A 12,864-nucleotide genomic window follows, 5' to 3' on the forward strand; every position below is an offset into this window, starting at 1 on the left:
GACTGCTTTTGCAATGCTGCTGCACTCAAAAATGTTATTTGGTTGCTCCACAGAATAAATGAAAGATGTCTATGGAAACCAGCCTCAGTCTAGGTGACTGTAGTCATGTGTACTAAATTCTGCAGTAAAGAAAAGGAGGTTCTTCTTTGAATGGTGGTCCCTATAAGTATTCCAATTGTGGGTGCACATTCCCGCCAGGTTTTCTTAGCAGTGTCCATTGGCCTGTATGTGTGTCAGCAGAGGTTATAAGAGGCTGTGCGGGTCAACACCTCTCCAGTTCCTTCTTACTGCCGCATGGCCTGAGTCAGAACTCCTGTTCCTTTGAGCTCTTAGAGTGCTAGACTGTTGTATATCATTCTTGTTTTGTTTACTTGTTTGTTGTTTAGAGCTTACTTTGGTGGATCCTTCTTTTTGTTCTACTTCTCCATACGTTAGCACCACTAGCTTCCTCTTTCTCCAGATTGCAAGTGTATTGTAAACCACAGTGACGGAATAAGTGATCTTATTTGAGATCCTGGTTCTATCATTCTCCATCTCCATGCAGTTTAATTTGCTTGATGAAGGGTCCTGAACCTATAATCCTTAAAGCATATCTTCCAGAATGCCAATGTGTGTGTTAGAATGCATGATTTGAGTTAGTGTAGCTATGGATACTTGAAAGACATTTCCATACACAATACAGTGGAAGCAAAAATCATTAAGAAAATCTGGAAGTCATCAACAGTTTTTGTTTTTTTATTCATTCAGTGATATTTTATTTTTGGTGTGGTTTCCCCTGCCCCAAATGAATGCTGAAAAGTTTTTTTTCCAATAATTTTTCTCTCCCCTACTCCCACTGGGCTGTTGAATTTGAATTGTCTGTGACTACATAGTGCGTTGAGGTCCTGAAGGGGTGATTCAGGCATCTAAGTCCAAAATTCAGATTCACAAAATTCCTATGCTGCTGCCACCTATCCCTGTAGGTGCTTAAGTTTCCATGGGTGAAGTCTGCTAGGCCCTAAATTTCTGCTGTTGGGCATCTGCTCGGTTTCCTCGGTCCTGACACAACTGAGCAGCTCCAAGCAGGGTTCACCATAGGCATTCCCCAGACTGTCTCACTTGTGGGGCACAAACTGGTTAGGGTGACCAGACAGCAAGTGTGAAAAATCAGGATGGGGTTGGGGAGTTAATAGGTGTCTGTATAAGACAAGGCCCTGAATATTGGGACTGTCCCTATAAAATCTTGATATCTGGTCACCCTAAAACTGGTAGACATGCTCAGAGGCAGCCTTAGAACCTATTGGCCAGATCAAGCCCAACACAAAACACAACTGGAGGAGGAAGTGATGGTGCCATCCCCCCTCCTTATGACTTTTAGTCCAGGGGCTAGAATGTTCACTCAGGGCTGGGCGAGAGAGAGACTAGTCTCTAGCCCACTGGTGGGGGCACTAACCTGGGCCGTGGAGGACCTGGGTTTTGAATCCCAGCTCCACATCAGGCAGAGGAGGAGGTGAACCTGGATGTCCCACATCCTCGGGAGTGCGCTAACCTCTGGCCTAAAAGTTGTAAGGGGAGCATAAGTGCCACCACTATCATTTTTCTTGAAAACAGCTGACCTGGCTTAGCTGCCTAACTCCAGGAGAGGGTTAACCGCTATGAATCCTGAGTGAAGGGAAGTGTCTACATTCATTTGGGGGGCGAGGATCAGCCCACATCCCTCTCAGCATTTCCTGTTGGCTAGCCTAGGTGGCTCCCCACTCAGCTTACTGGCTTGTGAGAATCCCATTCTGGGACACCTGTCTCCAGAGCCTTGGTGCCTGTCTTTGGGGTTGTGAATTCCACTTGGCAGCAGCGCACCTAAAAGTTATTTGCTGTAACGCTCAGCCTGAATCTCCCTTGTTCAGTTTATCCTACCCAGATAGCTAAGCAGTGAAAGGATCTGTTGTACGCTAGTAAAGATCCTTAAAGGGGCTGCAAGCCTAAGTTGAAATCTCACAGCTTTCTGCTTCTTTATGGATCCTGTGCTGCCAACTAAGGGGAAATTGGGCAGATTACTTCCCCCTCCCTCTGTCATGGTCCCTGGGTAAGCTGCCTCTTCTGAGACACTTTTTTCAGTCCCCCAAGTTTATCCCTTTCAAGTTACAGGCCCAACCCCGTCTCTGGGTTCCACTCCCATGGTTGTCACCTTAAAAAAAGCAGTCTTTCTTGTTAACCTTGATTAAAAAAAATTTTCCTCTCCAGGTACAGTGTCTTCAAGAAGCTAATGACCAGCTGGACTCCAGATATTTTGGCGAGCTACTTGCTGAAGTGAACCGCAAGAGCAATGACCTGTACAGCTGTTTACTGCAGCATGTGGAAAAGATAGGAAGAAGGTATTGTAGACCCCCCTCATTGTGGTGTTCCAGGAATGTATACCATGGTTAGAGAAAGCAGTGCTGTTTGTTTGAGCTGCATTCTGCAGATAGCTAAAGTTCATAGAGTGTGGTGCATAGTAACTTAACTCCTTGAATGTCTCAAGATGTCAGAAGCCATGCTATTTTATTGAATGCAACAAGTGTATTTCAAACTGTTTGACTAATGGTCAAGGCACTTTACAGAGTTAAACAACTACGTACTTCTCTTGTCAAGATAATTTAGACAGCACATAGTGCATATTGCAGTGAATATACTGCACGCTGTGACTTTTTGCTTTAAGACACAGTTAATTATTGTACTCACCTGAAGATGCAAAGAAGGAAACTACCCTGATGCCAAGGTTAAGTGACATGCTCCGGATTCGGAGACAGGCTATGTGCACCATAATGCACAGCATCTATAAGCAAATTAAACTGCTTTCTACATGTATTATAAACCACTTATGAAAGAATAATTTGATAGCTGCCATCTGAGAGGATTCAGTACAGGAGCTCCTCACTTAACATTGTAGTTATGTTCCTGAAAAACGCGACTTTAAGCGAAACGATGTTAAGCAAATCCAATTTCCCCATAAGACTTAATGTAAATGAGGGGGTTAGGTTCCAGGGAAATTTTTTTCACCAGACAAAAGACCACACACACACAGAGTATAAGTTTTAAACAAACAGTTTAATACTGATACACAGTGATGATGATTGTGAAGCTTGGTTGAGGTGGAGGAGTCAGAGGGTGGGATATTGCCCAGGGAAAGCCTTACTACTAAATGATGAACTAGCAGTTGGCTGAGCCCTCAAGGGTTAACACTCACATTCTACAAGGCAGCAGGAAAGGAGGGAGGGCAGACAGAGACAGACACATACACCCTGTGTGTGTTTGAGAGAGAGAGATGCGCATTTCCCCTTTAAGTATGCAGAGTGGGGTCAGAAATACACTGCCTTGTTAATTAGATCAGCAAGCTGATTTAAGGCAGCCGCTCCCTCCATCTGTGTGTCTCCCCTGCTCTATGGAAGATGGGGTAAGTGGGGTGCAGGAGCAGGGGGGAGGGGGACACCCTGACCTTAGGCCCCCCTCTTCTCCCCTCCCCTGCACAGCAAGCAGGAGGCTCCTGGGAGCAGCTCCAAGGCAAAGGGCAGGTGCAGTACGTGGGGGGAGGGACAGCTGAATTGCAGGCAATTGATAGCCTGCTGAACAGCTGCTGCACAGGGAACTTAGGGGAGTGCGGAGCTGATAGGGGGGAGCTTATGGGGGGGGGGGCTGCCGGTCCACCCTGGTTCCAACCCCCACCAGCTAGCTGCAGTGGGCTGCTCTTCCTGCAAGCAGTGGACAAAGCAGGAGGCTGCCAAACAACGTTCTAAGGGAGCACTGCACAACTTTAAACGAGCATGTTCCCTAATTGATCAGCAGCGTAACAACGTTAACCGGGATGACTTTAAGTGAGGAGTTCCTGTATCTTCAAAACAAATCACAAGTTTTTCTAAAATTCCTCATTCTTCTCCTCCCCACCACTGATGTTCAACGGAGTCCAGGAAAAGATTTGCCTCCTGTTCAGGCAGTAAAGTTTCTCCAGGAATGAATTTGGTCCAGTCTGTAGAAAATAGTAAGATTTTCATAATACCGAGGAATTAACTCATCAAGATACTGGTTAAGGCATTGGCAGTGCTTAGAGCAATTGTAATGGCTCTCTGATGTTGCTTGTCATCTCGAGGAATATAAGAGGCCAGTTGGGCTGAAGCTAACCCTCCTTTGTTCTGATCCCCAAATTAAAAATGTGGTGGAGAGCTGAAGCCTGCCCATTTTTCTTCTCATGATTGTGCAGGTTTTTTTTCATTCCTCTTTCACATCAGCAAGAGGCACGCTGTTAATCTGTCATTTTTGTGTGTGTTTTACAGGACACAGGACAATGAATCTACAAGTCAAGTAAGCACTCAGAGCAGTCCAGTCCAAATGGTCACTACTTGTTGGTAATAACAATGGGGCAGATTCTCAGTTTTGAACTCAATGAAATTATGCCAGTTTACCCCAGCTGAGGATCTAGCCCAATCTGTAATATAAGGAGGACAATTTTTGATAGTTGTGCACACCTAGGAAACAGTAGGATTCCTAAATAGATCTATAGCAATATGGTTTAAATATGATGTTTTTAAACATGTACATTTAAATGATTTGTAGTACCATTATTTAGTAGCTTATGAGGGGCAAACATTAAAACTTTTTTCCTGTGTGTTTGTCTGTAAAACTGACAAGATAGGTAAAAACCTGGGTAAGATGTATGTCACTTAAAAAGCTTCCTACTGTAAATACTTAAACATACAGCACTTTCACTCTCCCACAAATGCAGCAGCTGTTTTTAACAACACTGCACAGAGTTTTCTCCACAAGAAGTGAAGTAAAATATTGCCTCCAAATGAAACTTAAAGGGAATTTAGACTGACAAATGCAAACAGATTAGTCAGTTACAATCTCTAACTGCTGTGATCCTGTTCGAATGTTCCACTTACTAAATCATGTATAGCATGTCCTGCAGCATGTAGGTCATTCTAGTCTCCAATGACTTACTGACCAAGTCTGTCCATACTTAGCATGTAGGATTTGATTTGATCACATCACAGGCTAGTGTAGCTGCAACTCAGTGTAACTTTTATTTCTCCAGAATAGGAACATAATTGTTTATTATTTCTAAAATATACACATTTAAAATTGACAGACTTTTTGCTTATTCATCAGCAAAAAATAAATATGCTTCAAACTAATGTCTCCATCTAAATTAGCTTTATATACAATGTAAGACATACATTTTGGAAGTTTTCTGGATATAACTTGATCTGTGTGCATTCCATTTCTCAGAGTTTTCTGTCTTTCTCATGTTTTCCCAGCAGTAGAGTAATTTAATGAAGAAATCACATTGTGATATACAGGAAGAATTCTTATTCGAGATGTCAAAGCCAACAAATTGGTTTGTTTTTCTGTCTTCATTATTAGATAGAAGATATTGAAGGTTTGATTCCCAAAGGACTGTCAGAGTTGACAAAGCAGCAAATTCGCTATCTCCTGCAGGTATGCAAATGAAAAATATTACTTGCAAATCTACAAAAAAGACTGTTAATTTAAGGCAGTTAATGATTGTCTTACACCTGGAAGCACTGATGTCTTACACATTTTTATTCTATCTAATGTAACTGTGAATGTTATTCCTATAAACATCTAATCCTTTTTTGAATCCTCCTAAGGGCTTGGCCTTGATGTCTTGTGGCAGTCATTTCCACAAACTAATTACTTTTTTTACACTATTCACATTTCCTTTTACCCGTTTTAAATCTCTTGCCTTTCAGTTTGATTGGAAGTCTCCTCACATTATTAGGATGGATTAAATAGGAGCATCTGGATTACCTTGTCTGTACCTTTCCTTATTTGGTACAGTTTTATATTAAGAAGTGATTAGTAGATATTTTATTGAATTGTTAATTGTTATAGTTCAGCAGATCTTATTGATAGCTTACAATCCATGTTGTGTAACCATCTATAACATCATCTGATGACTACCTGTAACACACATAACTCATGTCTGTAACTTCCTTATGACATCTATTAATAACTTAACACTTTATAAGTGAATCTTAATATAAAGTGTGCCTCGCTTTTTATATACCTCAATCATGTTCTCTCTTAGTAATCTTTGTCACACATCTTTGGATCCCTTTAGCCAGATGTTTTTGGATATGTGGTGATCAGAAAAGAACACAGAGGTTCCAAATGAAAGCTATTATTCTCAGTATTTTTTTCCCCATCCTTTATACATTTTAGTGGTATGCTTTTCTGGTCACTGCTGTGAAATGTGCTCAGTCAGAACTGAAACTCCTCCTTAGTTCATCTGGCATTGCTTAGGAATTGTAGTATAAATGTTATGTTCGAAGCCCCCTTCTAGTGCTAGCTGCTGCAGGGGCAGCAGGTGGAATAATGAGGGAGTACCATGAGCTCGTAGATGCTGCTTTAAAATACTATTTTGATACCCCTGTAGTCAAAATAACAGCCGATCCTGATTTTTATTTTACACAAAGGTATTTCTTTCAGTTAAAATTGTTAGTGTTAATCTTGTGTGTTACAAAACACTTCTGTTAATTTGAACTAAGAAGAGATGTTGGGAATCCTGTGAAAGAAGCTTTCAAAAGTGCTGCGTATTAATAAGAAAATTAAGTAGACAGGGAAACATGATCCATTTTGATCCAGACATAAAAAGATCAGATTACAATCTTTACTATATAAATACCAAGCCTTCACTGATAATCCCAAAAGTCATTGATCATACCAGTAGCTAGAGCTGTTTTTGTATCCTTTAAAGGAAAACAACTTGACTCTTCACCATAACTTTAAAACAGACTTGTTGCACCATGAGATACTACAATAACATATTGTTTTAATATGAACAGGGCCAGCACTCCGCCACTTCAGTGTATTAACAATGGAAAAAGAAGACAGCCAATACAGCATTACTAAGCACTACTGACTCCTTTTAAATCTGTTTTGCTTTTCTCCACTAAAGGGAGGAGCTGGTGTTTTTATCTAATGGTTTTTGTCCTTGGGGTGAAAGCTTAGTTTGGCAGATCTCAAAGACATTGACTCACTGGTGTGTGCTTTCCCAGGAGTGATGACTAATGGTTTTGTTTTTTTTGTAATTGCTCTAATTCTGAATGCTGTAAACTCACAATATAGCTGAAAATCAGAAATATTAATTTTTTTTCCCTTCCCACTGTGTGCAAATATGAAACTCTTCTTTATTTCTCTTATTCTTTCTTAATTGGAATGTTTATTTTGTCCTATATTATGAGGCAATAATCTAAATAATTTTGTGTAACTGACCGTGTTGTTTTTAGTGAATGAAAAAGTCTCATCCTTGTAGTCATGGATTCAGATTTCAAAGTACAAGTGACATGAGCAGCTCTTACAATTCTGTTTCTAGAATTAGTTAGCTGCAGAGTAAATGTAATGTCCAAGTTTGAAATTATCTAACATGTCTCTAAACAGATTTCAAATAAATCCCATACTGTTAAACTAAAGACAATCAGTTTTACTATTCTTGTTGTTTGGTTATTTTTAGTTATTGTCAAAGATTATATCCCACAAAGAATCTGAAATCAATCCTTTTCTTTTTCCTAGATGAGAGTGACATCAGATAAATCACTGCGACTTGTACTTTCCACTTTTGGCAGTTTGCGTGGGGAGCTCTGCCATCTACAAGATGACTTAGGGGTAGGTCATTGCAAAATTTAGTTTCCATTGTCTGATCTCTTCAGTTGGTTGATTTGGAGGCCTGAAGGGACCATTATGATCATCTAGTCTGACCTCCTGCATAACACAGATCTGAGTTTTTACATTACATTGTTTCAAGTATTTGCAAGAATCAGCTTTAGTCCATAAAGAAAAATTTAGACTAGACTAGTATCTTGTCCCAGCAGCAAACTCCACTGCAGTTACTACTGTTGCACGATGATTTTCCCTTAATAATTAGCTGTATAGGTAATTGCCTGTTTTGATGAAGGATACTCTGATACCAGGATGATGTGCATAGCATAGGAAGACAGGACAGCAAAATAATAGAACTATATATACCATGGAGAATTTATATCTACCCTCACTTGATGGTGCTTAACTTGACCAGGATGAGAGTACAAATGTAACAGATGTTAGTCATGTTGCTTAATGCACTACTATCATGATATAAGAATCTATATAGAAAATAATGTAACCACGGACACTTTGGGCTAAGTGTGCAGTATTGTAACAGAGCAAACAAATCACAGATAGAATTTAAAGTATATCCAACAAAACTGATTTAGAATTAAGTACACACTTTGGGGTCTTGTTTCATTTAGTTTGACTTTGTGATAAATTAGTCATTTTAATTCATTTGTTTCTTTTAAAAATAAGGGGATCCATTTTTTTATTTATACTGACAAATTTTAGTAGCTATTCATAACTAGTACTTTTGTCTCATAGAAATTGGAAACTGACAAGATGTTACTAGAGAAAGACCTGGCTTTTAAAGAATCTCAGGTAAAGGAGTATGAAGCACTGTTGGCATCCGTGAGAGAGAATAATCGCCAACAACAGGTAAATTCATATATTTATTATGAACAAATTTACTATCCCTCAAGAATTCACACTTAAAATAAATACTGAGCTCTATGAACAACTTTCACAAATCTATTCTTGGTAGAACAGCTTCCAACAAAAAGGAGAGAGGTCAGAGATCAGCATTCTCTGTAACATGTGAATGTGTTGTTCTGAACACTTTATACGAGTACTGTTACCGGAGATGTTCAGACATCTAACACATGGGTGGCCAATCTGTGGCTCTGGAGCTGCATGCAGCTCTTCAGAGGTTAATATGTGGCTCCCTGTATAGATGCCAACTCTGGGGCTGGAGCTACAGATGCTAACTTTCCAATGTGCTGGGTGGTGCTCATTGCTCAACCCCCTGCTCTGCCCCAGGCCCTGCCCCGACTCTGCCCCTTCCCCCCGAGCCTGCCATGCCCTCACTCCTCCCCTCTCCCCCCAGAGCCTCCTGCACATGAGAAACAGCTGATTGTGGGAGGTGCCGATCGTCAGAGTTGCCGGTGGGAGTTGCTGACATATTACTGTGGCTCTTTGGCAATGTACATTGGTAAATTCCGGCTCCTTCCCAGGCTGGCTACCCCTGATCTAATATATAGGGTTCTGGCTAGGAAAATAAAGGGGCCAATTCTCATTTATACTAAGGCTCCATATGCTGCTCTGTCCATGTAATGGAGCCTTATGGATCCAATTTATTTTTTCTACATTAATTTTTAAAAATACATTTGTGTGTTTTTAAAAAAATCGTATTTATCAGTTGCAAGTGAATGAGATCTGGAAATATGTTCTGTGTAGGATATGGTAATTGCCAAAAATATCATAATTCATAGCCACTCCAGCAGAAGCAGTAAGTTGAGTCTGCTAGTAATTTGTTTAAATTTTTTTTAGTAATGCTCCATGTACAATTGAAGTTGTTGTCCACCTGTGAAAGCCTATTAAGAATTTAGCCCACTATATCAAATAAACATTGGGCAGTCTTTTGGGGGTAGGGAATTTTGTCCAAAACTAGTGATTTGAAGAACTTACTTGCTTGAAAAATCCAGTGCTAAGTTTCACAGCTTCTAGAGTGAATTTGGCCTACCTCCTAGAATGCCCAACCTCTTTCCACACATGCTTACACCAACACTGGATACAGTATATACACTAAAGGCCTGGCGCAGGGAAGTGCTGACTGCCTTTAATTTCCATTGATTTAACAGAAGTTGAATATGTGCAACATCTCCCAACATCTGGCTCTCCAGCTGATATGAATCAGCTATGAATAAAGTTTGTAGGACAATAAGTTAAAAAATGGCTCACCATAAGTAACTGTATACCCAAAACTGAGCTTTGCTCAAAGACAAACCTTGAGACTACCTCATTGACCATATCTAAGAATTTTTTGTTTGCTGCTTTCATAGCAAGGACTCAGAGACAGTGCTGCAAAATGTCGTTCACTGGAGGAACAGATCATCTCTCTCCGATATGCTGAGGGAGAGAAGGACTGTCGGTTAAAAGAACTGGAATACTGCAAGCGTGCCTTGGAACAGGAGATCCAGAACCTGAGAATGAAGGTAATGTTTTTTTTATTTTCTTGTCACTATTTTTTCACTCCTAAATCCAGCTTCACTAGATTTAGAATTCATAGGGTGGAGGGAAGGTGACATGTAAAGATAATTTTCTTGTTTTCTCATCTGATGATACATACTTTATATCCTTATAACTGTATTTACATTACATAATAATTAAGAGTGCTGTAATTTTGTTTTGCATAGACCTGTTCTAATCCAGTGATACAAACCAGCACAGATGAGCTCTCTAGTCGTTACGTGGAGATTATTAACAACTTGAGAGAGGATAAAGATAGAGAGATCCGCAATCTTAGGGTATGTTGGTTATCTTATAACATATACATTCATAATCATATACAGATTTCTGAGCAAAGTATGGATATAGGAAAGTGGCAGGTTCCATTTTCAAAATTACAAAATGGAAGAAGCTTATACCAACCAAATATACATACTTTAGCTATTTTGTGGTTTGAAATTAGAGATAGTGGTCTCTGTTTTGTATCCATTGAAATCCTCGCTTTATTGTTCACGTTGTGTTTGGTTGAAAACTAATAATTCACCCTTCAGAAGCAGATTTTACAGAATCTTTTCTGACTCCAAAACTGGGTTGGCAGTTTTACTACACATTAGAGACTTGTGAGTTGAGCATAAACAAAAGATTCATGTATTTTGGGAGCGTGCAAAAACTAACCAGAAAGGCAGCTTTCATAGAATAAGACAGATCCTGATTTAAATTGTACCTAAAAAACCTCTGTCACACAAAGGTACTGTATTTATATTTGGCCTGCTTAGAGATCTTTCTAACTTGTGCTATAATTGGTAACCAAAAAAATTTACCAGAGCATGCTGAGTTTCATAAACTTACTGATACCAAACAAAATAAAAGCACTAGTGAACTACTAAAGTAATAATGTTAACTCGGAACCACGCCATTGCACCAAAAAGGAACTAAAATCATTTAATTGAAGTTGACCTATTCTTGAGTCTCCCTGAACATTTTTTTTTATATTAATCTGGTTATTTTAATGTGGTTTCTTGCTGTGTGAGAATCCACACAAACATAAGGAGATGAGATCTAAAGTGCTGACAAATGTATCAAGTGGACAAACTGGAAATACAAATGTCTTTTCCCTTTTTATTTCTTTCAGTTGGAGTCCTGAAAGAAATAAAGTTGGAGTTTTGTACCAACAGCAGATATAAAACTTTTAAATAAAATTTGGATTTTTAAGTGTATGCCAGTAGGATGCAGAATCAAAAAAAATTATCCTTCTATTATTTGATGAAAATCCTTCATTTTCAGAGTCATGTCCAGGACTAGTCACACAGACAGGACCATACTTTCTGTATTCATATATTCATGGTCATGATTGTTATTTAGGCTTCGAGACACTACCATAATAGAAATCTTAAATAATTATAAAGTAACAGAAAACAAACAGCAGCAAAACATGGGAGAAGTAGTGCATTAAATAAAATAAATCCACAAACTGGATAAAATTAGCTTTATTCTAGTTTAAAGGTGACCAGCAAAGGAGGAAAAGGTGGACTTTTTGCCTTTTTAGTTCATTATGTATTAAAAAGGCCTGAAAAGCTTTCTTTATGTTTTTTGGTTTTTTTAACCTATTATGGTAATTCAGTAATTCAAGTTTAGTGTTCCACAGTTTTGACAGAAGACTCCGTTGGGGGTCTTAGATTTCTATTTAACTTTTAACTAAGCCATCTTTTCTCCTGTTCAGGTGTGTGTGAAAAATAGGTGTTAACTAAAAACAAACCAACAGTTTTAAACATATGAATAAAATTGGCTTCTCCTGTCAATCAAGTTTTTAATTATCCGAGTTCTACCGGTTCTCCTGTCGCCTGTAGCATGTTTCAGGAAAAACAACATAGAAAGACTTGAACTTCCTCCTTTTCTTTTCTTTCTTCCCCCACCAAAAAAAAAAATTAAAATTCAGATCTTTTTGAAACACAAAGCAGCAAAAAAAAGGGGCACAACTCCATTGTTTGTTCATTGCAGGTCAGCTTTATTGAAGATGTGTAGACTTCAGAGCTATTATTTTCCTTAGATTCCTTACCATGTGCGTAACTTTTTTTTTTTTTTTTTTTTAAAGTCCCAGATAAACCAGTTCCAGCAAGATATTTCAAGAAGAGATGGAAGTAACAGTGACTTCCAGATGAGGCTGCATGAACTTACTTCAATGTTAGAAGAGAAGGAGACTTTTATTAAACAGCAGCAAGAGGTAAAACGGTGTTCATTTGTGCTGCAGTTTTATGAAGTCTATTATTTACTCTTACCCTGTTGAGGACCATAAGAAAATTCAAATTTTAACGGTGTAAATCATTAGAATTTAAGGTGGAAGATAGAGAAGGTGGGGTAGAGAAGATCTGCCAAGATAACAGATCAGTAGTGCTGTTTCCTTTAATTGCTCTGCTACATGTAAAACTATAAGTCTTTACTTTGCAGGACACTTCTTCCATCTATTACTATAAAATTCCTTTGTAAGAATCTTTAATACTTATCAACAGCTGCCCCTTCCTTTCCTCCATGCTAAGTGGATGCCAGAGGAATTTGAGCATGCTTCATAGAGAGGGGAGTTCTGCAACCTGTTCAACCTTTGTCTCTCCTGAAAAAGGAGTAATTTTTGCCCAACCCCTAGTAATACCCTTGACTGTTAGGTAGAGCCTGTAGGCCTTCCTCTGACCCAGTCTATCGGAATAACCAAATTTGATTCCATTGTGTCTTCTGAAAGGAGTTTAACCTTAATTATTTTCTTGTGACTTCAGAGTTAAAAATGATAATTCTGAACTCTTCACT

At 39.0% G+C, this 12,864-nt stretch overlaps 2 protein-coding genes across 3 annotated transcripts in view; one reads left to right on the plus strand and one right to left on the minus strand.

Annotated features, from left to right (window-relative positions):
* The window catches only part of POF1B (POF1B actin binding protein), a 46,038-nt gene that overhangs the window by 27,937 nt on the left and 5,237 nt on the right, over window positions 1-12,864 (plus strand). Inside the window, exons 4-11 of the mRNA XM_048863128.2 lie at window positions 2,221-2,351; window positions 4,284-4,311; window positions 5,374-5,448; window positions 7,546-7,638; window positions 8,386-8,499; window positions 9,903-10,055; window positions 10,257-10,367; window positions 12,161-12,289. Of these exons, the coding sequence (XP_048719085.2) occupies window positions 2,221-2,351; window positions 4,284-4,311; window positions 5,374-5,448; window positions 7,546-7,638; window positions 8,386-8,499; window positions 9,903-10,055; window positions 10,257-10,367; window positions 12,161-12,289 (834 nt within the window). The remainder of the gene's footprint in view (window positions 1-2,220; window positions 2,352-4,283; window positions 4,312-5,373; window positions 5,449-7,545; window positions 7,639-8,385; window positions 8,500-9,902; window positions 10,056-10,256; window positions 10,368-12,160; window positions 12,290-12,864) is intronic.
* The window catches only part of ZNF711 (zinc finger protein 711), a 75,447-nt gene continuing 67,591 nt past the window's right edge, over window positions 5,009-12,864 (minus strand). For both annotated transcript variants that reach the window (XM_075132428.1, XM_048863123.2), the window contains one exon: window positions 5,009-5,442. The gene's annotated coding sequence lies outside the window, so the exon portion shown is untranslated. The remainder of the gene's footprint in view (window positions 5,443-12,864) is intronic.

Source organism: Caretta caretta, chromosome 9 (assembly GCF_965140235.1).
Source record: "Caretta caretta isolate rCarCar2 chromosome 9, rCarCar1.hap1, whole genome shotgun sequence".
Taxonomy (NCBI): Eukaryota; Metazoa; Chordata; order Testudines; family Cheloniidae; genus Caretta; species Caretta caretta.